This window comes from Stegostoma tigrinum, chromosome 43, assembly GCF_030684315.1.
Source record: "Stegostoma tigrinum isolate sSteTig4 chromosome 43, sSteTig4.hap1, whole genome shotgun sequence".
NCBI lineage: Eukaryota > Metazoa > Chordata > Chondrichthyes > Orectolobiformes > Stegostomatidae > Stegostoma > Stegostoma tigrinum.
Genome location: NC_081396.1, coordinates 3,054,216 through 3,081,200, shown reverse-complemented (window position 1 = coordinate 3,081,200; position 26,985 = coordinate 3,054,216). Strand labels below are relative to the sequence as shown.

General features: G+C 41.9%; 1 gene segment (V, D, J or C); it reads left to right on the top strand.

Annotated features, from left to right (window-relative positions):
- Positions 1 to 7,147: 7,147 nt before the first annotated feature.
- LOC125448923 (Ig heavy chain C region, membrane-bound form-like) lies at positions 7,148 to 26,626 on the top strand. The segment is given in 10 exon segments: positions 7,148 to 7,193; positions 7,319 to 7,678; positions 15,527 to 15,826; positions 18,617 to 18,624; positions 19,723 to 20,035; positions 21,959 to 22,167; positions 22,220 to 22,319; positions 22,749 to 23,078; positions 25,983 to 26,110; positions 26,489 to 26,626. Coding segments are annotated over 10 exon segments (1,932 nt in total).
- Positions 26,627 to 26,985: the final 359 nt, after the last annotated feature.

Sequence of the window (26,985 nt, the reverse complement as noted above, 5' to 3'; positions counted from 1 at the left end):
GAAATTACCCTGGGAACGGTCTGGGGGGCATTTCATAAGACCATAAGACATAAGAGTGGAAGTAAGGCCATTCGGCCCATCAAGTCCACTCCGCCATTTACATCATGGCTGATGGACATTTCAACTCCACTTTCCTGCACTCTCCCCGTAGCCCTTGATTCCTTATGAGATCAAGAATTTATCGATCTCTGCCTTGAAGGCATCTAACGTCCCGGCCTCCGCTGCACTCCGTGGCAATGAATTCGACCATTAATTTCCACGTCAATAGAGTGGGTTTATTGAAGTGTGAAATTATTGAAACGAAAGTTTGGGACTTGCTAACAAAAACCAGGTGACTTAGCGCCTCCTAATTAATCAAGATAGAAAGCATTTATTGAGAGTTGTAGAACGTTTTCACCACAGAGAGAAAATAACTTCGCCCATTGGGTCTGTGCCATCCTAAAACAGAGCCTTCCAACCTATGCCCACCGTTACAGCACATTGTTCCTAACCCTGCAGGTTATAATATTTGAAATATCTATCCCAACGCGTTTTAAATGATTTGACCATTCCTGACACCAATACCCTTTTCGGGTGTGAGCTTCCTGAATCTTCCCTGTCACTCCGCTGCAAATCACATATATCTAAATACTCTATTCACCGAGCTTTCCACTGCGCTAAAGAGGTTTTTTTCCCCCATCAATTTTACCCAGGCATAATATCTGTGTGCTCCTCAAGAAAAATTCCCCCCAAATTCCTCTGTTCCAAAATGAAAAGCTCCAGCCAAATTATAATCTCCTCATTGCTGTTTTCTTCCAGTCTTAGCATGGTCCTCCTAAAATACTTAACTTCTGACTTTGGACGTGTGTGTGTGTGTGTGTGTGTGTGTGTGTGTGTGTATTCCAATCACACCACGTTTTGTTGTGGTGATAATGGGAACTGCAGATGCTAGAGAATCCGAGATAATAAAGTGTGAAGCTGGATGAACATAGCAGGCCAAGCAGCATCTCAGGAGCACAAAAGCTGACGTTTCGGGCCTAGACCCTTCATCAGAGAGGGGGATGGGGTGAGGGTTCTGGAATAAATGGGGAGAGAGGTGGAGGCGGGCCGAAGATGGAGAGAAAAGAAGATAGGTAGAGAGGAGAGTCAAGAGACTGTCTTGACTCTCCTCTCCACCTATCTTCTTTTCTTTCCATCTTCGGCCCGCCTCCACCTCTCTCCCCATTTATTCCAGAACCCTCACCCCATCCCCCTCTCTGATGAAGGGTCTAGGCCCGAACCGTCAGCTTTTGTGCTCCTGAGATGCTGCTTGGCCTGCTGTGTTCATCCAGCTTCACACTTTATTATCTTACCTTTTGTTGTGGTAATTCATTTCAATAGTCATTGATGTCTTTTTTTCTGGTGAACATTAACCGACAGCTCATTGACTAATCCTTCGGCAGGAATTGTGGAAATGATTCGTTGTTCCCTCGTATTCACGTCAAAATATGAATAAAACAGACAACAGAAAATGAGCAACCAACGCAGTTGGAAAAATTGCGGAGAGTATAATCCATTTTTCAACACAGCTATGATCTCCAATGCTGTAAAAACGCTGGCTTATCGAGACAAAGTAGAGGCTGTCGCAGCTTGTGATGAACTAGACAGTCATTTCAAGCGGTTGGTGCATCCCGAGGAGCTGAATGGCCTGTTTCTGTCTCCTCTTTGTACCTCGAGTCATTCCAACTAATCTAGACTTAATTTCATAGTAAGCTGATATGGAAATTAATGCTAGCCTACTCCCCAGCCTTGTTGCCAGCAGCATTCCTTTATTCAGCCAAGATCAGCAACATGAATTAAGAAAGTTAAAGACATCTGCCAGCGGTTGACAACACGGTGCTCACAAAGACCAAAAACAAAGGAATTCATCGTTCCCTGGCGTCGCCTTGCGTTTGTGAGCAAGAGACGTATCTGCAAGGTATTTTCGGGATGGTAATGTAGGCATTTAAGTAGACACTGTGCGTACAAGGAGCTCTAAAATATCAGACATGTGGCCATGACAGGGTCATCTGTTTTCGTGATGGTGGCTGAAGCAAAGCAAAATTGAACAATGCGGAAGGGATCATTCTGATGAAGGGTCTAGGCCCGAAACGTCAGCTTTTGTGCTCCTGAGATGCTGCTGGGCCTGCTGTGTTCATCCAGCCTCACATTTTATTGTCAGGGATAATTCCCTTTCAGTTCTATGAAACAGTACCACGGGATCCTGTATATAGAACTGGGGTGGTAGAAAGACCTTCAGTTTAACACCGCCAGCGAATATATGGGAACGGAGCTACCACTGGAAATCCAGATAATCGCTGTGATTGCAGACACGCATCAAGAAGGCAAGAGGTATTTAATGGCTGAACTGTAACTGCGGATGCATTAATAACTCAGATTGACTCTGAGCCTCCTAGGAACCACCCTTGCGCATTCTTCCCGCTAGTAGAGGCACTAACTGTGAACGTGGCATTGAAGCCAGCTCACATTCGCTCCATTATTCAAGGAATTCCGGTACCAAAATCAAACATGCACCTAGAACTGTAAAGTAATTCGAAAGAATTATGGAAAAACTGGTTTATCCCCTTTAACCAAAGAATGCTTTTTATCAGACTACTGATTGGAAATCAAAAATAGATTGCGATGCACCAATCAATTTAAAGTGATGACAATGTTAACAACCATTGATCTTGTGGGAGATGCCAATCAGTTACAAGCAACCAATGATTTTAGAGAGTTGACAGCTACGGAACACTGAATGGACTGAAATCACGCAAGATTATGGAAATTCTAATTCCTCATTGTTACATAGGAATGGTGATAATTTGGAGAAGCGCCAATTGCTTTGAAATACGGTGGACTGTGAAATAATGACGGACAGGAATTGTGTCTTTGCTCATATTTCCTTTTGTTCATTGATGCTGAAACAGTTGCTGCTAAAAGTTGCTCTTTGAAGACCAGTTGAAACTACACACAAATTGGTTTAATCGTCTCGGGGTAGGGGAGACAACCTTTTAAAGCATGGAGGGGAAATTGGTATTCATCAGTTTTGCAACTGTCACCTAAAAACGCTTCAGAAAATACTCATCAAAGCTAATTATTTATTTTTCTTCACCTTGAAACATTCATAAAGGATGCTCTGTTTTCAATTAAAACAAACCAGAAATCAGCGCAACATTCTCAAATTGATGCATTTTTGGAGGCATTCTCCATTACCACGCCAGTCTCCCCATACTCAACAAATCTCACAACAGAAGGGAATCTGTGTAAAAAGGGGCAATTTGATTACTGTCATGCCATGTAACATAGAAGAAAAATAACTTTCTGCGCAAGTCTAATTGGCATCGCTCCAATGATCGGCACTACTCTTGCTGTGATTGAAGTACTTAGATGTTGTGTTGAATGTTCTGCTCTATATGACAGGGCCACATATTCGAAATGTTGATATGATTTCTCATGAATCCAGGAAGACCCCGTTTTGTATCTTTGAGGTGGAGATGTACAATCATCTGAAAACAATCATGAGTATCATAGGAATATCTTCAAATTACTGCTACAATGTCCAACTTGTCATTCCTTGATGTATGTGGTATTTTAATTATAAATGGACTGGGGATGGACAGAATGTGATAGACTGTATTTTAATTATAAATGGACTGGGGATGGACAGAATGTGATAGACTGATATATATGTAATGATGGATCCACCTCGAGTAATGAGGCTGACAAACGGAATTCAGAATTTTGAAGAGCATTTCTGTTTCAGACCCAATCAGTCATCAATCAATCATTCCATCTATCCGTTCGTGCATCCGTTGTATCTGTCTGGCTGACTCTATTTCTGTCTATCTAGATCACATGAGATTTAGAGTGAACTTGGCCAATTAGACGCACAATTGGCTAAACGGCATGAGATAGACAGTGATGGTGGAGCACTCTTTTTCGACTTGTGCCTTGTTAACATTGATGTTCCACAGGGATCGGTGCTGGGTTCAATTTTGTTTATCATTTGTGTGAAAGAATTCGTTGAGAAATTAGGAGACATGGTTAACATGTTTATGGTCGACATTAAAATTGATGGCAGAATGGACAATGAAGAAGGTCATCGAGGATTACAGAGAGATCTTGATCAATTGGATCAAAAGTGTCAGATGGAGTTTAATAGAACTGAGAGACTTAGAGTTCAGGATCATAATACTTTTAATTTGTATCATGGAATGGTCAAAAAAGCATTTACCTGCCTGCCTACATTGCTTAGTCGCTTGAGTACAGGAGTTGAGAAATCATGTTAAGGTTATATGGGACGACAGTGAGGTCTCTTCTGGGGTACTGTGTCCATTTCTGGTCGCCCTATTGTAGGAAAGAGATTTTTAAGCTGGAAAAGGATCGTTAAAATGATCCCCAGGTATTGCTGCAAACGGATGGTTTGAGTCATAAGGAGAGACTGGACAGACTGGGACTTTTTTTTCACTCGAGGGTCGGAAGTTGAGGGGTGACTTTGTGGATATTCATAAAATCACGAAGGATATAGATAAAGTTAACAGCATGCATGTTTTCCCTCGGATGGAGGATTTCAACATTTGTGGCAGATTCACAAAGTGAGAGCAGAATGATTTACAAAAGAATGAGGCATAACTGTTTTTGTTTAAACAAAGAAAGCAGCTCGTTGGTGGACTGACCTTCCAGAGGAAGTGTTGGAGTTAAAACCTTGAAAAGACATTTGGATAATTACATGAATAAGAAATGTTTTGAAAGCAATGCGAAAAGCGCAAGCAAGTGGGCCTAGTTTAGTTTGGGACTATGGTCCGGACAGATTGGATGGACTGAAGAGTCTGTTTCCGAGCTTTTTGACACTTTGAGTCGATGGCTATCTGGCTATCTGAATTTCTGAATCTCTCTACCGATCTATCTCCCTCCATATCTATCTATCTATCTATCTATCTATCGATCTATCTATCTATCTATCTATCTATCTATCTATCTATCTATCTATCTATCTATCTATCTATCTATCTATCTATCTATCTATACATTCATTTATCCATCTATCTATCTCAAAATTATAACCTGTTCCAGCGATCCTCCAGTAAAATGTTAGTGTTTGCATTGTGTCAGAGACTCTGCAAATATTTTCTTTCACGAGAGAAAGGACCAGCTCCAAAAATTACTGAGCTGAAAAAATAAAACTTTCTCCAGCATTGTTGGCGGGTATATTTGTCTACGCTGAGGCGATGGTTTTGGTTTGAAATTAGCTTTCTGCCAAGCAGTCAACCGTGAGGAAAAATATCTTTGATTTACTGCTGAAACTCCCCATGCTTCTGGGTAAATGACACTCTGAACTCCAGGATCTTGCCTGCAGTCGGTTTGAATGCGACAACATTTAGCGCCTGGTAGCTTAAAGGGCGTAAGAATTAATTAAAATAAAATTGCACAAAACAAACTACTATTTTTTTTCCAATTGCACACCAAGGACACACGTCACAGCTTTTTTTTCTTTAAAATAATTCGCTGAATGCAGTGTTCACTTTGTGACTGACTGAAAACTGGAAATTTACTATACTCCAGTAATTTCTATTATTTCCAAACAAAGGTCATTCTAGTTATTTTAACTTGTTTATTAACTATTTTAAAGCTCCAGAATACGAAGTCAGTGGGTCCAAATTCGCATTGCAGTTACATTTGTCATCATCTCAAGTTAAATGTACAAAGTTTAATTAAATCAAACTCATACAGCTTCCGGCACCATTCTCTGATCAATGCATTTCATTTAAACTGTGTCAGTCCTTTATACATGACTGTCATTAGCGTAAAGTTCCGTTCAATTTCTGCTGATAGCTATTATTTAACAAACCCTGTAATAGCTACCAATGAACAGGGTAATGTCTTCTTTATGGAGATAGCAAGAACTACAGATGCTGGAGTCAGACCCAAAACAGCTTGGAGCTGGAGGAACACAGCAGGCCAGGCAGCATTAGAGGAGTAAAAAAAATTCGACTTTCAGGGTCGGGACCCTTCTTCAGAACTGGATGTTGAGGAGAGCTTTTCTTTGTTATTGTGTTTTTTTCCTATCTATTGGCTTGCTCTGATTCATTAGTTTCCATTTCAAACGTTTATCCGAGTGTTATATTTCACTGTTAACTCATTGTTTGTTTATCAGGCATGCATTTTTTTTTCTTTTGCAGTACATTTTCAAATGATTATGTTCAGTCAGACCAATTTGAAAAATATGCTAGGAGAGACATTATTCAATATAAGAAGGTTCTTCTTATCACACAGTTCAAAACTGTTTCGCCACATGCATCTATATTCTAAATAAACTCACTTTGGACATGCTCCATATTACGTTGTTCAAACTGAATTTAGAAAAGCCTGTTATGAATAAGACACGATTTTATTGTGTGACATCCAGTTGGAGTTTCTTTAAAAAAGCTAGTAATTTGATTGGCTGATAACAGCATTGAACTTTAAAAAAAGAACAAAAGAACTGTGGATGCTGTAAATCAGGAACAAAAGCAGTTTCTGGAAAAGCTCAACAGGCCTGGCAGCATGCGTGGAGGAGAAAACAGAGTTAAAGTTTCGGGTCCGCTGACCCTTCCTCAGAACTTCCCAGCCACCATTATTTCTGAGGAAGAGTCACTGGACCCGAAACGTTAACTCTGTTTTCTCCTCCACTGCTGCTGCCAGATCTACTGAGCTTTTCCAGCAACTTTATTTTTGAACTTTTTTTAGTTTTATCTGCTTGGCAATGCATGTCAAGAAATAAAGGGGTTTAATTTGTATTTGGTTTTTTTTTGGTTATTTTAAATAAGATATTGAAAACTATTATCTGAACAATACCTCAGGCTGTTCAATTATAGTTCCATCGATAAAAACATGCGAATACGTTCAGTCAAGATATCTAGCAAAACAAAATCCCAACACGGAAAAATGTCCACATTTGAGAGTAACTTCGTGTAAATATACAAGCCCATCTGTGGGAGTTGCTAAGAAAATTCACTCACCGCCTCCAGAAGGCAACCAACAGGCGGAACCTGTAAGCCTGCCCCCGCTGATGGGCATATACATTCTGGTCACTGGACCGTAATTCAACACTCCTGAATCTGATTTGCTTCCAAAGACCTTGACAAAACACTTTCCACAAGTTATCAGAATGATTATGCCGACATTTTTTCTCAGTTTGTTGATGTTTTCACCCTGTGAGTGCTTATTCTTCAAGTCTCCTTTTGTCACTACCGCAGTCTTACTCTACCTCAGGCATGTAAGAGATTCAGGAATCATTTAATCAGTATTGATGGTCATGTTTTTGGCTTTCTTTTTAAAGGCGTCCAGTCGGAAGTTGTTTTGATTCAACCAAAGGCAGAGACAGGCCACCCCGGTTGCTCCCTGAGACTGACATGTCAAGTCAGCGGGTTCGATCTTGACGGCTTCTGGATGGATTGGGTTCGACAGGCTCCCGGGCAAAGGCTGGAGTGGCTGGTTGGCTTCGAAACAGAATTGAGCAATAACTATGCGCCAACGATTAAGGGTCGTTTTACTGCATCCAAAGATACTTCAAACAATATCTTCACGTTGGACATGAAGAGGCTGAAGGTCGAAGACTCCGCCATCTATTACTGTGCTAGAGGCGCAGCCTGGATACTTGGCTACTAGGATCAAGAGACGGTCGTGACTGTGTCTGCAAGTCAGAACCTTGAACTTTCTTAGCAATATTTGTTTTAATTTGTTTACCAGATGGGCATTCTGTGTGGTTGGGCTACTTGAAACACCTGAAGTCCCTTATACAGTGTTGAAAGTCAGTGACACCGAACATTTGCGAATTTTATTTTAGACAAAAAACGTTAAGAATTTAAAAGTGTTTGAAATATTACCATGCATGATCAAAACATGCCTTTGTTATGTTACCGTTATTAATTCTTTGAATATATTCCACCTACATATAATGTTCTTACCGTGATTATATTTTGTGGTTTAGTTTATTAATTTTGTTCGTGAACCACAGGTTAGATTCAGTCTTATTTATTTATTTTTTTCATTCTGCTCATTTGAATCGATGGTTTTTGATTCTCTTTCATCTCAATCTGTTGATTTGAATTGTTTACTTGCTTCTGTGCTCATTCGCATTAAGGCTTACCTCTATTATGAAAGTTCTTTTATAGTGAGTCTGTAACATTTGACATGACGGATTGAAAAAGATGTATCGACTGGGATGAAAACTGCTGTACAGTTTGTGTCTGCGCTATTTCTGACTGTCTTGCCAACTGGTCTTGGCCGGCTTGGTCTCCTGTAGCTGAGATATTTCAATTTTATCTGATGCTTCAAAAACACTTTTGTCTGACAGAAACATAATGTTTGATTAGGCACCTCAGAAATGAGAGCCACGACCAAATTGTTACAATTAGAGCGAACGCTTCAAAAACGAAAAACAGACTGCGGGAGTTTTGAAATCGGTTGTTAGTAATAATATATCTGCCTTTGGATTTTTGTTTTGTTTTGATCGAGTGAGGCAGAGCAAATGGCATATTCCACATTGTATTCTTGTCTCAGTTGTGCGTGAAGTGTTTGGTGGCTCAGTGTAGAATCAGAAATTATTTTGCATCGTATAATTAGAGAACCTGTCGTGGGCTGTTAGTGTTACTGGCAACGATCAAATGATGTACTTCCAAAGATTTTAATGTATTTCGTCTCGACCGAACCTTCTGGTGCAGTACACAGGCAGTTCCATTCGAAACGGATTTCCAGGGTTGAAGTGCAGTGAGAATGAACTTACTGCAACGCAATTCCTCGGTTTTTTACCCCTCCATTTTTCCTGTAGAGTTTGTATAATTCAAAGGGGCTATCAAAGTAGACTTGGATAATTGTTGAAATGTTATTTCCATCGTGAAAACACCCTATAACTATTCCTGGTTGCTCGGAGGTGGAAAAAATGAATATCGTTTATGCGCTGTCAAGCAAGTGGTTCTTTTTTTAAGAATCGCGAGAGTGTGGAAACAGGACCTTTGGCCCAACAAGTCCACACTGAACCTCATAACATCCCACCCAGACCCACACCCTATAACCCACCTAATCTACACCTCCCTGAGCACTACCGGCAATTTTGCATAGTCCATCCAGCTACCCTGCGCATGTTTGGACTGTGGGAGGAAGCCCATGCAGACACGGGGAGAGTGCGCAAACTCCACACAGGCAGTCGCCCGAGGCTGGAATTGAACCTGCGTCCCTGGTGTTGTGAGGCAGCAGTGCTAACCACTGTGCTATCGTGCCGTCCCTGTTTTATTTTCCTAGAGAGTGTCGAATTCCTAGGTTCTGATCTCTTGTGATGCGGTAGCAGTGTCCCAGACTTGGAGAAAAGTGGCCTGCATTCAATTCCAACCTTTTTCAGAGGTATAATACCATCTCTGAACAGGTTAATTCAGAGGAATAAAGAACCATTGAGCTATTTGAGTTTTGTTGGAATGCTCAACATAGAGGCCTGTGAAATCTGTCAATCGCCATCTTAGACTGTGGTTGTAATTTGGGCTTGAATTTTTTTTATGAAAATGAAACAATATATGTTCATGGGATTTGGGCGTCGCTACCTGGAGTTGATAGAGTTACACCCCACCGAAATGCCAGCGTCTAACTTGTTCTTCTATCTTTCGCATTTATAACTAACGCAGAATTAATCGTCTCCCGCAGAATATTTGATAGGATAATGTTGAGCTTGTTTTACTTTATATCAAACAAGTGCTGTACCTGATAGGAAGAGTTTGACTGTTCAGTAGGATGTAGTTTCCGCTGAATCCAAGACTTGCATCAAATGGTGGGGGTGTTTCAGTTAATCTTCTGTTTATAACTTAGCTATAAGCATCCTGTTCCAGCAGAAGTCAAGCAAACTTAACTAGAGTCTAACTCAGTAGATGTGAGTTCCCGTGCTAGAAAACATGAAAGCAATTTGCTGAAGAAGGCTCACTGGACTCAAACCGTATCGTTGCCTTCCTTCCATAGGCGCTGCCAGACCTCTTCTGCAATTTGCGTTTTTATTTCAATATTTCATTTCGAGAGCTCAGTTTTTTGATCTTTCATTAGAATTCCTCTGTTGTCCAGTAAAACAGCATAAGTGGTTTGTAGAGAAAACGCGTTTTACCGAATTCAGTGATACTCGATATCCCACAGTCACCGAATGTGAGTGATCTAATCTGGAGCCCGAGCTTCAGACGAAGCAATATCACAAAACAACAAGACACCAGAGTGTAGCGCCTGGTGTAATTGAGTGGGTATTATTTCGACCACTTAAACGGAGACTGTGGATACTACCTTCCAAATATCAACAAGACTTTTAAAATAGATGTTTTCAAACATTTTTTCATTGAAATATTTTAACAGTCAGTGCTCCCCACCAGTGATATCATAACCAATATCTCAATGATAGGAAGAGATAATGGGAACTGTGGATGCTGGAGAATCCAAGATAATAAAGCATCTCAGGGGCACAAAAGCTGACGTTTCGGGCCTAGACCCTTCATCAGAGCGGGTGGGTGGGGTGAGGGTTCTGGAATAAATAGGGAGAGAGGGGGAGGCGGATCAAAGATGGAGAGAAAAGAAGATAGGTGGAGAGGAGAGTATAGGTAGGGAGGTAGGGAGGGGATAGGTCAGTCCAGGGAAGATGGACAGGTCAAGGAGGTGGGATGAGGTTGGTAGGTAGGAAATGGAGGTGTGGCTTGCGGTGGGAGGAGGGGATGGGTGAGAGGAAGAACAGGTTAGGGAGGCAGAGACAGGCTGGGCTGGTTTTGGGATGCAGTAGGGGGAGGGGAAGACCTGGACTGGTTGTGTGATGCAGCAGGGGAGGGGATGAACTGGGCTGGTTTGGGGATGCAGTGGGGGAAGGGGAGATTTTGAACCTGGTGAAGTCCACATTGATACCATTGGGCTGCAGGGTTCCCGAGCAGAATATGAGTTTCTGTTCCTGCAACCTTCTGGTGGCATCATTGTGGCACTGCAGGAGGTCCATGATGGACATGTCGTCTAAAGAATGGGAGAGGGAGTGGGAATGGTTCGCAACTGGGAGGTGCAGTTGTTTATTGCGAACCGAGCGGAGGTGTTCTGCAAAGCGGTACCCAAGCCTCAGCTTGGTTTCCCCAATGTAGAGGAAGCCACACTGGGTACGATGGATACAGTGTACCACATTGGCAGATGTGCAGGTGAACCTCTGCATAATATGAAAAGTCATCTTGGGGCCTGGGATGGGAGCGAGGGAGGAGGTGTGTGGGCAAGTGTAGCATTTCCTGTGGTTGCAGGGGAAGGTGCCGGGTGTGGTGGGGTTGGAGGGCAGTGTGGAGCGAACAAGAGTGTCACAGAGAGAGTGGTCTCTCCAGAAGCCAGACAAGGGTGGGGATGGAAAAATGTCTTAGGTGGTGGGCTCGGATTGTAGATGGCAGAAGTGTCGGAGGATGATGCGTTGTATCCGAAGGTTGGTGGGGTGGTGTGTGAGAACGAGGGGGATCCTCTTGGGGCGGTTGTGGCGGGGGCGGGGTGTGAGGGATGTGTTGCGGGAAATGCGGGAGACGCGGTCAAGGACGTTCTCGACCACTGTGGGGGGAAAGTTGCGGTCCTTGAAGAACTTGGACATCTGTGATGTGCAGGAGTGGAATGCCTCATGGTGGGAGCAGATGCGGCGGAGGCGGAGGAATTGGGAATAGGGGATGGAATTTTTGCAGGAGGGTGGGTGGGAGGAGGTGTATTCTAGGTAGCTGTGGGAGTCGGTGGGCTTGAAATGGACATCAGTTACAAGCTGGTTGCCTAAGATGGAGACTGAGAGGTCCAGGAAGGTGAGGGATGTGTTGGAGATGGCCCATGTTTTGTGCTCCTGAGATGCTGCTTGGCCTGCTGTGTTCATCCAGCCACACACTTTATTATACTCAATGATAGGAAGATAGCAACAGGAGTAAGCCACCCAGACCCTTGAGCTGTTCCACCATTTCATCAGATTGTGTTGGATCTGTCGGCATTTTTTTTTCATGCAGGGGGTGGTGGGTAGTTGAATGAACTGGCAGAGGAAGTGGTAGATGCAGACACAGTTATAGCTTTGAAGTCATTTTGACATGTACATGAACAGGCTTCGAGGGCTATGAGCCCAATGAAGGCAAATGGTATCACTTTAATTTGGGGAAACTGACCAGCATGGGTGAGTTGGACCAACTGGTCGGTCTCTGTACTGTATGACTCTATAGCTCTATGAATCTACAATGGAGCATGTCTGGAGTTCGAAGGTGGTGAGTCGGTGCGGGTGAGCGAGTAGGTTTTGATGTGTTGAGTGGCTGCTGGATGTGATGGCATGCACATTGCTTACCAGCTGCAATGAAAATGAATGCAGTTACATGGAGCTAGTTTAGTAGACTGGTACTTGGTGGACGAGGGTAGTTCGATGGAATTACAGTAGGCGTGACATGTGCCAGGCTCGTTAGTTCGTGGGTCAGCAGGGTGCAGGCTGTTTCAATGGTAGATGGTCATAGTAGCGAAGTGGCTGGTGGACATGATCTCAACTTGTAATGCTTGGACTTTAGCAAAGTGGCAGATGGCAAACGATAGATGGGAAGGGAAGTAAGATGCAATATGCACCATTGGCTTGGGTAAGATGAGAGGTAAGAGATTGAGGGATGTGGTAATGTCCCAGGGATTTGGGTCTTGTCAGGTATTGTGAAAACAATGGTGCCAGGTCTAGTCAGGGCCAAAGACACCTTGGGCCATTTGCAGGGAGGCAAGAAAGGAATTGGGTGAAAGGAATTGAGAGTACATGCCCATCTGGAATGTCGATTGTCTCGAATGTGTGGTATTGTTGTATGATGGGGTCGTGTCTCCCAGAGTGAGAGGGTATGTGGCAGGTTGGGGGTTGTCAATGTGAGTGGAATTTCAAGGCCAGACTGAGAGTGAGTGAACGGTAGTCAGTTTGAGAAATTAGAGGGTTTGCTATGAACTGGGTGTCAATTTGATCTTTACTGAAGCTAAACTTGTTAATTTCTCGAATCATATCTGGGTAAATGTTCAGCTCAGTTAGCCTTAGCACTGCGAAGTCTCTGAATCTAATGGAGGAATGCATATTTTCAGAGGCCTCCAGAATTCAGATAATTGCCAATTAGAATTTTCAATTTCCAGGCAAATGACTTGACGTCATCCTCAACAGCTATCCTCATAGACGTGGTGATTGGCTCTTGTCCATGACACTGCAACAACCTTTTTCCAAGAGAAACCATTCTGAGTTGCATTGTCGAGTGAAAATTTAAGTTTTGCAACACATTTGTTCCCAGTACATTCTATCTTCAAGAACGCTGACTTCAAACATTTCTCTTGGCATTCAATGGCGTTACCATTTACTGAATCCCACAAAATCAACGTGTCGCGAGTTGACAATGACGAAAACTGAACTGGAGTTACCCTGTAAATACTGTGGTGTCGAGACCAAGTCAGAGACCAGGCATTTTGGACCGAGTAACTCTTCTCCTGTAACCATAATGCCTGTCCACCGTCGACAAGGTACAAGACAGGAGTGCGATGGGATACTATCCACTTGTCTAGGTGAGTGCTGCTTCAATAACCGTCAAGACTCTTGACACCATTCAGCGCAAAGGACTTCACTTATTTGGCATCCCATTCATCGCGTTCAATATTCACACCTTCACTACTAATGCAGAGTGGGACTGCTGTTATCTCTCTCTGAATTCTTCTGTAGAAACTCAGCCAGACTCCTTCCCAGCAGATTCCGAACCCACAGCCTCTACCACCGAGAAGAATAGGGACAATGGATGAATGACAGCATAACCAACTGCAACTTCCCGTCTATATTTAACGATATTACCGCTTCTTCACAGCTACTGGGCCAAGAGTCCTCCCACTCCCATCCTAGCAATGCTGCGAGCGTATTTGCTTAGTAACGTGCAATAATGGTGCAAGAAAGTAGTTCTCCAACAACTCTCCTTGGACAATTAGCAACGGCAAAGAATGCTGCTGTTGACAGCAATGCCAACATCACGTGAACGAAAATAAACGAGAAATATAGGGACAAATATTGTTTCGAACACAGAAGTTGCAATTCATTCGTTCGCCCTATGGTGATACACACTGACGTCCTCACCATGAAGGCAGGCCGTACCAATTCACACACTCTGCATCTTCCAGCTGATGCTCAAATTTGAGCAATGTTGATTCATCAGTCAATACAAGGTGGCATGGCAGGATCAGACAACAAGAAACGTGTTGCCTCACCTGTTTATTTCCTCAATTCAAGACACTTCATGGAGTCAGGTGTCAGTGTTGATCACAAGCCCCCGCAACTCTAGGCTGACCATCTAGCAATGTTCGCTACCTCAGGTAGATTTGTGTTGGAAGAGGAGTTTTTTTCTTAAATGGTGAAACGAATGGCATTTGTTGTCTTGCAATAATCCAATTTCCCTTCAGCCGCATCATTTCTTTTTCTGTAATTTTAGACTGGAATTACATCCAAAGCATTCACACCGTGTCTCACGACTCAGAAAATCATAAAAGCCGCTTCATATTTCCACATCATTAGGTTTTTATGATTGGTTTTATTATCTTCCTGTAATCACGGATTACAGAGTTACTTTGGCAGTTCGGTATGCTTACATATCTTTGGATGCGCGAGAAATCGGAGGTAAAATGAAGTTGCAGCACTTAATTTCAGTGAATCGGGCCACACAACAGCAACGATAGAAAGGGCAAGACAATTCATTTTTCCACAACGTTCTTGATTGAGAAATGCAGGCATGCTGAATGAACAGTGAATCTCTGTCTCTCTCTCGCGCGCGCACCCCCCCCAACACACATGCACACACGCGCGCGCGCGCGCACACACACACACACACACACACACACACACACACACAACAGAATTGCTCGACAAACTTCAGAGTTCCTGCAGGATCTGTGAAGAGAAATCAGAGTTCTGAGAAAGGGTAACTGGACGTGAAACGTTAACTCGGATTTCTCTCCATGGATAAAAACCGAAAGAACTGAGGATGATGTAAATCAGGAATGAAAACGGTAGCTACCGGAACAGCTCAGCAGGCCTGGCAGCATCTGTGAAGAAGAAAAAAAATCAGAGTTAACGCTCCGTGTCCTCAGAAGTAGTTTCTGTTCTCTCCATGGATGTTGCCAGACTCCAGCAATTGCTGTTTTTGCTCTCATTTACATTATCCGCAGTTCTTTGGGTTTTATTTAGTGAAACTCTTCCGTTCTCACTTGCAACTCAATGAAAGCGTCAATTGCGTTATTGGTGAACTTTTCAAACATTTAGTGGTGATGGGATCTGACTGTTCTTATTCCTTAATTATGTGATAATGGTCAAAAAATATTGGCGTGCGTCAAAAGAGGGAACCGAAGATCACGACCAACAAATGATAGAAAACAAAAATAAGCTGAATTTATGTTGTAGATTTTAGCTGGGATTGACTTCAATAAGTTTATGGCTGCCTTACATTTGAGTAACAACTAATATCTAATTAAATGAGTCTAACTTGCTAAATCTCCCACTCTTTCCTAGCGACACCATCTTCCCCCACACTTTATGGCCTCGTCTCCTCCTGTCAGCAACACAACACCGACGGCTCTGTCATCTATGGTTGTTTGGCGATAGACTATTCCCCTGATGTCACCACAGTGACGTGGAAGAAAGGTGGGGAGCCGATCAAGACTGGATTTAAGACTTACCCATCGGAGAGAAACAAGAATGGAACTTACACCATGAGCAGCCAGCTAACCCTCACAGAATCAGAGGCGGAATGCGGCCAAATCTACTGTGAAGTTCGACACAGCGTGCGCGACAAGAGCACTGGAATACCATGTAAGTGACGTGGGAGCTGAGATAAAATGAAATGCGATTTACCGTATTTTAAATAAAACTTTTCACAAGAGTTGCAGAATTATACAGGACACAAAATGGCCCTTCGGCGCATCCAGTCTATACCAATCAAAATAATCACCCAGCTGTTCTATTCCAATTTGCCAACGCTAGATCCATTGCCTTGTATAATTTGACATTTTGCTTATGCTTTTAAACACTCATGACATGTTTTGAGGGTTTCAGCCTCAACATAATTTATAGGCACTGAGCTCCAATTCCATCATCCTCTCAGTGATTCCTTTCTAACCGTCCTGCTTTTAGGTGAAAACTGTTCCCATTAGACATTGATCACTCTACCAAGGGGCAAGGTTTCTCTTGTCTATCCTCTCTATTCCCCTCATAATTCCCTCCTCCTATCATTGTCCTGCTCAATCTCCTCTGCTCCAAGGAAAGCTCAAGTCTATCCAATCCCATTTCATAACTAAAACTCTCCACCCCGGGGGAAACGCCCTGGTAAATCTCTTCTATGCACTCTCCAATGTAATCATTCACCTGATAGCATAGATTCTGGAACTGCACACTATATTTTAATATGGCCTAATCTGTGTTTGATTAAGCTCCAGAAGTATCTCCCTGCCCTTAAAACTCAATGCCGCGGCGAATAAAGGCAAATGCCCGACACATTTTCTTGGCCTCTTTATCCACCACTGCATTCAATTCTGGTCTCCCAATTATAGAATGGATATTGTGAAACTTGAAATGGTCCGGAAAAGATTTACAAGCATAACGTTGCTGGAAAAGCTCTGTGAGTCTGGCAACACCTGTGAAGAAGAAAGCCAGAGTTAACGTTTCGGGTCCGGTGACTCTTCCTCAGAACATGCTGTAACGGTTGGATGGTTAGAGCTATGGGGAAAGGCGGAATAGGCTGGTGTTATTTTCCCTAGAACGCAAGGGGCTGGGGGTGACCTGATAAATGTTTATAAAGTCATGAGAAGTATGGATAGAGTCAATAGCCAAGGTTCTTTTCGCCAGGCCAGGTAAATCCAAAACTAGAGAGTACAGATTTAAGGTGAGGGTGTAGGGGGAGGTTTAAGGGGACCTAAACTGCAACATTTTCCACGCAGAGGATGATGTGTTTATGGAATGAGCTGCCAGAGAAAGTGGTGAGGTCGAGTACAAATACAACATTTAAAAGGCATCTGGACGGGTGCATGAATGGAAGGGTTTACAGGGATATGTGTCAACTGCTGGCAGATAAGACTAGATCAATGCAGGATATCTGTTCGGCCTGGAGGAGTTGAACCGAACGGTCTGTTCCATTCGTACATCTCTACGACTCTGACTTTATGGCAAGTCATTGTGCTAAAAAGGATCGGTGGGCATGCACACCAAAGATGTTCACCCATCCCAGGGTTGCAGTATTCATAACGTTATACCTTGCTTTTTTTTTGTCTGAACACGTGCATCACCTCACACTTATCCAGAATGATTTCTATTTGCGGCTGATCAGCCTATCTGGCCACCCCATCTTCAGCTTCCTGTGGCGTACAACTATCAAACTCACTACGTACCAACTCGAAAATTTTCGTTCCATCTGCGAAACTACTGGTATACCCTCCTATATTCAAGTCTAACAGCAAGGATACAAGCACTGATCCCTGCAGCACAGCGCTAAATACAGACCCTCAATTACACAAACACCTCATGACCTATGCTTCCTGCCACTCAGTCAGTTCTGGATCCAATTAGTCAAATTTCCTCAGATCCCATTTACTCTTATCTTTGTTATCATCTACACAACCGGTTACATAGAACATGGAACATTACAGCACAGTACAGGCCCTTCGGCCTTCGATGTTGTGCCGACCTGTCATACCGATCTCAAGCCCATCTAACCTACACTATTCCATGTACCTCCTCGAAAAATCCCCTTAAGTTGGTTAGAAGTGACTTCCACTCATGCCATGTTGAGAATTTTTGATTAAACTCTTTCAAATGAAGATTAATTATGTTCCTCGCAAACGCTTCCAATATTTTCCCTACCACTGAGCCTGGCTTGATTGTCCTGTGGTTTCACGCTTTCTGGTTTCCTCCCACTTGCTTCACGGTACCACATTGGCTGACCTACAATCATTTGGCACATCCCCTATTGCCAGACAGGAGTTCACAATTATTGCCAGCACCTCAGCCATTTCCTCCGTTGCCTCGCTTAACTACACGGGATACATTTCATCCAACCCAGAAATTTAACCACTTTTAATCCCACAAGACAACACGGAACAATGATTTATCTGTGCTAATTTCTTAAAGAAAGTCACAGCTTTTCTCCATGATTTCTGTACCAACATCATCCCCTTTACTATTGAACACTGGCACTATGTATTAATTTAGATCTTAACCTACGCCCTGTTTCTCGATGCTGTAACACTCAATGGGACCTATTATTTCCCTAGTTATCTTCCCATGACTAATCAACTTGCAACACAGCTCCTTGTAAACATATTTTCCATTATTATGCCAGCCATTCTTCTTCTATGCTCTGTTGTGCTGTCTTAATTTCTCTTTTATTAAACTTGCCCTTGTACATTGTACACTTTTTGAGAGCTTCCATTATTTTGTGCCTTTGGCATAGGCCATAAGCCTCCCTTTCCCCCCCTTTATCTAACCCTGTATGTCCTTTGATATCCAAGGCTCACTGCATTTTTCTTCCACGCTTTTTCTTCATTGGCACATGTTGGCTCTGTACTCTTTCTGTTCCCTTCTTTAATGTGTCCTCCTTCTCTGATTCAGATTTACCAGTTAAGTGTCGTCTCCAAGTCTAATCTGGACAAATCGTACTCGATCTCATTAAAACTGACCTTCCCGCATTTCAGAATTTAGATGCAGACATATTTCTACCTCTTTCTGGAACAATTTGAATCCAATGGACTGATGGTCACTATCTGCAAAATGCTTCACGTTTGACATGTTATCCACCTGGTGGCTTCATTACTGAAAGTTAAGTTCAAGTTCAGACCTCTCTTGCAAGGCCCTCTAAGTACTGTATTAAAACGCTCTCCTCAGCGTATATTCACAATTCAGCTCCGTCTAAAAACTTGAAACGATGAATGCCTCAGCCTCCGGTGAAGAAGTTGAAACCCCTGAAATCATTACCACATCAATTTACACGTTATTGAAACTTGTCGACGTTATCTAAACACTTATGTCTCTCGCACCTATACAGGAGCCAATATTGTTCTCCTAGTAGTATTTGCTGTATTTTGGTTTTTAAGCCCTTTACATTTGCCTTCATCTGAGGAGGCATCTACAATTTCATTCCTCTTCGCTGCTGACCACCTCCTTCCTTTCTACATCTTTCCCCGTCTCACCTGAAGACCATAAACCTCGGAATAATGAATCCTGCCCCTCTCTCAACATGTCTCCGTGAGGTCAATTGCAGTTTTCCCACATTTCCACCTTCAACTCCTCTGATCTGCGCGTTGGACTCCAACGTTGCTAACTCGCTTTTGATTTCACTGACATATAATTGCTGTACCTTATTTACTCTCTTGTTGTTTCTTCTAATTTTGAAATTTTATATCGCCCTGCTGATCTTTCTGTTTAGATCCCAGCTTCAAGAGTACTCTGTACAATGATAGCCCTTGTAATATTTAAGGAAGTATCTGTTAATAGCAATGAACCGTGAAAGGAAGCAACTCTGTATTTTTTTCTCAAATTCGTCGGACAATTTATATCAGAGACAGTAGGTACTGCCAATGCTGGAGAAACTGAGATAACAAGGTGTAGAGCTGGATGAACTCAGCAGGTCAGGCAGCATCAGAGAAGCAGGAAGGCTGATGTTTCGTTCTGGACTTTTCTTCAGAAATCAGATAACTTATATGATGTGTTTTCTTAAGGTTCAATCAATGGTGTCCATCCAACTCCTCCTAACTGTAGGTTCTCGTGAAGAAATCAGAAACAGCAAATTTACAACCATCATCTGTTCAATCATTGATTTCCACCCAAAGTCAATCTCTGTTAGTTGGTTGAAGAATGGACCACCGGTGGATTCTGGCTTCTTCACGTCTCCCGTGTGTGAAGCGAATGGAAACTTCTCAGCGACCAGTCGGCTGAGAGTCCCTCTTCGTGAATGGCTCAACAGCGCAGTCTATACCTGTCAGGTCACGCATCAAGAGGTGATTAAAAGTAAAAGGATCACGGCACCCCAGGGTGAGGGATACACCGCGAGATAATTACAAATCATTTCGAGCTCCGATGGGAATCAAGTAACGAATCTTTCAGGCTTCGGAATTAGCACGCAGCAGGTTTTAATTTACCATCATGCCGTGTGCACCTATCTCATTTTAGAGTGTATTACATTAGCATTGCTCAGAATACATCATTGAAGTAAATCAGGAGAACATGCTATCCTCTGTGTTGAAGACATGTAGAGAGTGGGCTGGATTCACAGTGCTTTTTTTTTACAGTTTGTTGACTGACCATACTTGAGAGATAGCCAGAGAGCAGAATCCATTACTGGTAACAGCCTTAAAAATAATAGGGTTTGGGTTCTGGGAGAGATCTTGTAGAAACATAGAAAATACCGAGAGACCCAGATAGAGTGGAGGTAGAGAAGATATTTTCACCAGTCTGCGAATTTAGAACAGGATGGCACAACCTCAGAAAGGAGGACCATTTCGAAGTGAGATGAAGAGCAATTGTTCAGCCGAGAGAGCTGACTCTATGGAGCTCGTTGCTACAGAGGGCTGCGCAGGCCAATTTATTCCACATATTTAAGACAGAGAAAGATAGGTTCTTGCTTAGTGTGGGGTGCGTGCAGGAGAATGGGGTTCAGAAACATATCAGCCATGATCAAATAGCGGAGCAGTCTGGACTGCCCTCATAGCCTAACTTTACTTCATAATCCTAATCTTGTGGTCTCAACATGAGCCCGCAGTGACCTATACTTGAAAATAAAACAAAACGCGTTTAATTCTTTGCTGTCAGCTCAGGAATTATGTTTTGGCGTTGGGAATTGCACGACATACATTTTATATGATCGGGGCTCTGTAATATTATTCATGAGACCAGACCACAAACCAAACGTGTATTACAATGGATTAACACAGAAAAGCGTGATCTAATTGAGCTTCTGCTAGGAGTTTTCTGGAATTAATGAATGTGGCAGGGGAATAACGTCCGGTCGGAATGCTACAGTTGGGATGAATGAACTGAAACTTTGATCCGGGCTGATTAAACTTAGCTTCAGGACAGATATATTCACACGGTTAGTCGTGGAAGCCAGAATTTCACTACCTCAAATTTCTATTGAGTCTGTACATAAATGAAAAACGCTCCTGTTTGATTTTGTTTTTGTTTGGCGAGTAAACTGATAATTGTAGGTTGGTAAATAAATTGAAGGTGGAGACCAGTCATTAACTAACTTAATGGGGGAAAACTCTTGAGAAAACAGGCTATTTCCTATGGTGTGCTCAGTGTCTTGTTTCCAGATGTTCTCCAAATTGAGCACATGAGGAATAACATTATAATAAATAATAATAATGACGTGTTTTAGAGAAGGACTCACACCAATAATGCAAATTATTTTCGATCGCGTTAAATCACATTGAACAGAATTTCTGTAGCCATTCACCGCTCCTATAATATATTAAAATCTCTGCAAATACATGACGAATAAGAGAACATTTCCATTTAGTTACAGTTTTCCCGAAATTCGGGATTTGATTTCGCGCTCAGTATGACCAACAACATTTGCATGTTGGTTCATGAATGAGCAGAGATTAGACTGTTTTTCCCCAGAGGCATCAATAGATGGTCTCAAACGAAAGAAGGACTCTGAACGGAAGGCATCTACATGGGTTACGTAAAGGTACATTTAATGATTTTTTTCATGGGTTTCATTTCTTGCAAAGCCAATTTTCTTTAGGCATGAACACACAGGTCATTTTAGAGACAGTCAGGAATGTTTTCACAAGTCAAAGTTTACGAACAACAGTAAGTATGGTTTCTGCAAGTATCATTGGAAATTGCCGTCTCAAAAGTGGTTTCTTTATCTTGTAAGGAAATAGACTGAAGACTGGTATTTTGATCCTAAAGTGGCATCTTTCATTGTTTTTGATTTCCACTTCACAGACGTTACCGAGTGCAGTGATTTCGCAGTTAAAGTACTCCCGCCGCCAACAGACCAGGTCTTACTGGAGGCAACAGTGACGTTAACTTGTGTTGTTTCCAATCTTCCTTTTGGAGTCAACGCCACCTTGGAACAAGAAAAGAAGAATCTGAAATCAGAGATTGCCGACCAGCCTGGAGAGCATCCTGACAGCGTGATCAGCGAATTAGACATTTCTACACAAGCCTGGAGAGCATCCTGACAGCGTGATCAGCGAATTAGACATTTCTACACAAGCCTGGCTGAGTGGGGTTAATTTCTACTGCGTGGTGAACCATCAGAATCTACCAACTCCTTTGAGAGACTCCATCCGCAAGGAGAAAGGTGAGTGAAGAGGTAAGAGCAAAAGCATCCCATGTGTAACTTAAAACCAGTTGCATCAGTATCATGCTTTGATTAGTAATGAGCGAACACCGTTGGGCACGTTAGTGATGCATTGCATGGCAGGATAGCTACGTAGCTTATGAAGAAAAGGGTAGATTAAGGGATATTCTAATATGGTAGGAAGAAGCCCAGTTTGTGACTCAAACATCAGCAACGACTAAAGGTCAGAATTTTCTTGTGGGTTGGAAACATGGAGGCAACTTTCGATTTATTTTTGTTTTATAAAATGAGTAGAAAGGATAATATTCTGCTCCCTTAGAAAATGAAAGTGAATAAATCCAAAATTAAAAGTGGAATACTTTAATATTTAGTAAAATCCAAATAATGATTCTGGATTTTCAAAATTCATTTGTTTCAAATATTCTGGAGCGAAAAATCCGCTGGTGCCGTCAGTGTCTGTCCTCCTGCCGCCGATGGAAGAAATCGCCGATCAGAGATTTGTCTCCCTCACCTGTTTAGTGAGAGGTTTCTCCCCCCGAGAGGTCTTCATCAAGTGGACTACCAAAGACACGCCGGTGAATCCCAGTCACTACAAAAACACCGAAGTGGCGGCAGAGAGCGATAACACCTCTTTCTTCATGTACAGCCTGTTATCCATTGCTGCGGAGGAGTGGGCCAGCGGTGCTTCTTACTCCTGTGTGGTGGGGCATGAAGCGATTCCATTGAAGATCATCAACAGAATGGTTGATAAATCCAGTGGTAACCGAGCTTTGTGAACATTTCACTTGTACTGATGGCCACCATTAATTCATGTCAATGCAAATCTCAAGGTTACACTTAAGAGTTCAATAAAAGTAATAAAGCGTTTCCCACTCCAATTGTGATTTAAGTACCTAACGTTTAATTAGTTGCTTTGCCCACTTTTACGACTGTTCAATCCATCCAGGTGCTATTAACAAGTGTAGGACTCGTGACTGTGTGATCAATGCTCTCTGCTCAGACAAAACATGAGTCTGAGACAGAGTGAAGCTTACTCACTGCAAAATTTCGCAAAGTACTTTCTCCGTCTTAAATCCCACTCAGACTAAATCTGACAATATCCATTTTATGACAAATGAACACCACGAACATTGATCTTGGTGTTTCTGATTTCCCCAATTGTTCGTTCCCACAAAATTCATACCAGTTTCAAGATGCCGCTTAATTTGCGTCAATTGGGAGTAGAAACTTACATTTTTAAAATTATTTTTGATTGAGGCATACCAACAGGAAAGAAAAGCTATGGGCACCGATCGCAAAGAGTGCAGAGCAACTTGAAGTTATCCTTTGTCTCTGCGGAACTGCCAGGGATCAGGCATTGGGGAAGTCGTTGAAAGAAAATTTTTTTCACTTCCATTCCAAAGAAAACTGGATGAAAATGTGCTATTGTTGAGCAGAGGGAGATAAGACAGGAATGATTGACGGAATGTACTGTGACTCCCCGTGTAGAGTTATCACGTTAAAGGCCCTCTATAATGTGAAATAGTTGTAGACAGGAACAGTCAGCTTTCCGCTGGTTGTCTGAAGATTTACACTTTCCATGTAAAATGATGCCTTTGAAGCATATTGGACCGCGAGTGTTCCACTGTTTTGTCTCAGTTTTGTGGAACTCATGAGGTTGCTAGTATTCCAACACCTGACAACATTTTGTTTTAAGTAAAGAACATTTGCAGATATTTTCTGATCAACATACTCAGAAATGTTATTATACATCTCTGGAGCAGTGGGCATCTGACGTCAGGCCTCTTGGTCTCAAAGACAGAAATTCTATCACTGCATCAAAGGAGTCTTTCGCAAAATGCTTATTTCTCCATGATGGCGAGAAATGTTCCCTACACCATCAATGGTGACCAATTGGAGCAGTAGCAAAAATGAACAGAGTCTGGCATAAGATCAACACACAGATACAGACACAATTATACATTGCAGCTGAATATACATTGAGCGTTATACAATGCTCACCTAAAGGAACATTCACATGCTCACACATAAATGTCAGTGCAGATCTGCCATCACAGACGCTTGCACCCGTAGAGACACACATGCATAATGTACATGAGCGGTGATATAAACACTTACAAAACGCATATACAGTGAAAGAGATAAGCAAACAATTGAACAGGGGTGCCCACAAGTAATCATGAAAATCATAGACACACATTAACCCACAAATGGACAGGAATACTTGTACGTTCATACACTGTAATATATAGAGACATAACTGTATAAACACATAGGTACATCCTAGAAATGTCCTCCCACACGTATACTCACACAGGCACATATGAGCACAGAGATAAATAGTAATCTCATTATGATCCCAATTTCACAAACATAGGCATATGAGAACAGAGATAGCTGAATTACTTATTTTAAACCGCATCCATTAGCACATATACATGGGCACTGTTACATAAAGTTCATAATCTCACAGACAGCCACAAATGTGCATAGGCCGACAGATCATTGGGCATTTACAAGAATTATGACACAAGCATCAGCAAACGTTTACACGTAAGTACACAAACAAGAGCTGGTTTAGTATGTATAGAAGCACAAGTGGACGTCATCACAAAAATACAAACATCTCTCAAAACATAAGGTTGCATTCTAATATACACAGTCATGAAGCACAAACATGCAAAAAAAACACGACAGCGATAAGATCTGAAATAAGCCCTTTAATACATATTTTAGATGGCATAAATGCAAAAAATACACACATTCACAAAAGCTTTAAAACATTGTCATTGACATCAACAAATAAAATGGTACATTAACATAATTATGTTTGCACATTTTGAAATGAACAAAATTTACATAAACAATCACAACCGTGTAATGAACAAAAAAAACCGAAAGCACCGAGGATGCTGTAAATCAAGAACAAAAACAAGGTTGCTGGAAAAGCTCAGCAAGTCTGGCAGCATCTGTGAAGTGGGAAAAAAAGAAGAATGAACACATCAACAGTAAAGCAAAGTGGAAAGGTTTAATAATGCACAAACCCCAACATGGGCACGTACGAAGTAAACGACACGCATAACCGCTTACCGAAACACTGAAAGAAAAACATACACATCAAGATATGAGCAAAAATAAATTAAGGGATGCTTCACAAAACGCACTTCCTGACTCATACAGTTTCTACAAACAAAAATATGAAGCAACGTCCTTACTGTGGATCTAATTTATATTCGTGGTTTCCAAGAAATTGGTCACAAAAAAATGAAGATGAACGATTTGAACTTTTATCCAGTGACGACCACAATTTTCAACTAATCAAATGTCACAGCCTATATTTAAAATATAATGATATAATTAATATAATCGTTCCCGATGAACATTCTGCAAAAGATAAAAGTAATAATATTCTCCAATAATAGATTAAATGATGAAATATTTCAAAATATTCTCCCACGGATAATAAAGGAAGAAAATGCACAGTATTAGTAAGTTAGCGCTGAGAATCACGAACGCAATTACTGATACAGATCGAGAGTCAAATTTGAGAACAAACTGACTGCTTGAAGATGTAACGGTCCCTGATTCCAGTACTTATATACAGATATGTCAGACTGGATCGATAAAGTATCTAAATACGTTCTCTCGCCTTTATATTCGTAGATTCGATAGATCGCACTTGGATTGAAAACTATGAAAACGATCACAGCAACATCAGGAAAACGGCTTTAACATTCATCACCCTGTTCTTCCTAAGTGTTTTCTACAGCGCTGCCGTCACTCTGGTGAAGGTGAGACTAATCAAATCATTCGCAGTTCAAACAGACGAATAAGACTTGTGAAATCTCTAACCGTGTCATTGAATAAAAGTTAAAACTTGAAAGCCTCTGATCAGAATGGTTAATTTGTCCCTATTTTCTAGGTCAAGTGAATGAATTTTGGACTCCTTACATTTTCTTCATCCGTTTGTAGAGGCCCTTGAATTCTATATCTACAATCTGTCATTTTGCTGATTCCAACGGTGAGATAACTTGCGTTTATGAGCGTGTAGCTGAGAAAATAATTGATGGGTTTTCCGTTTTAATTTGTTTGTTGTCGTTGAGACAATTGTGGTTGGAATACTGTGTAGCTTCCTAATTGTTTGATGTCCATTTGTAATTTTCTTTCAGAGTGGTCGCCCAACCTTTATGTTGAGCCCGTATTTTCTCTTCCTCGAGTCTGTCACAGATGTGTATAACATTCACAACTCACAGTACATGCGATCTCATCTCAGTGGGGCATCCAGTCATTATATTCACTACTGTTAACTTTACCATAAACCATTCAACAAAAATGCTGTCTGAACTAGTTAATAAATGTTGAACGAATATGCACTAAAACTGAGTTTGCTTAATTCTTTCTTCAAAACCCATCGGTAATGTAACAATTTACCATGTTGACGCGTCCTGCTCACTGATCTCTGGTTATGTTTGGCCGTATTTCATCCATTTAGGTTAATGCTGCGCCACCTTCGGTCGACTAATGCAAATTCATCTTTCACTCAGTATGTTTTCCGGAGCACTCCAGAGGGGGAATTATAAGAGCGCCAGAAGGCCCTCGGTGTTTCTTCTTAGACTGAGAGTGTCACCGCTTCGGCTGCACTAAAAACCTATAAAAAAAACAGGCA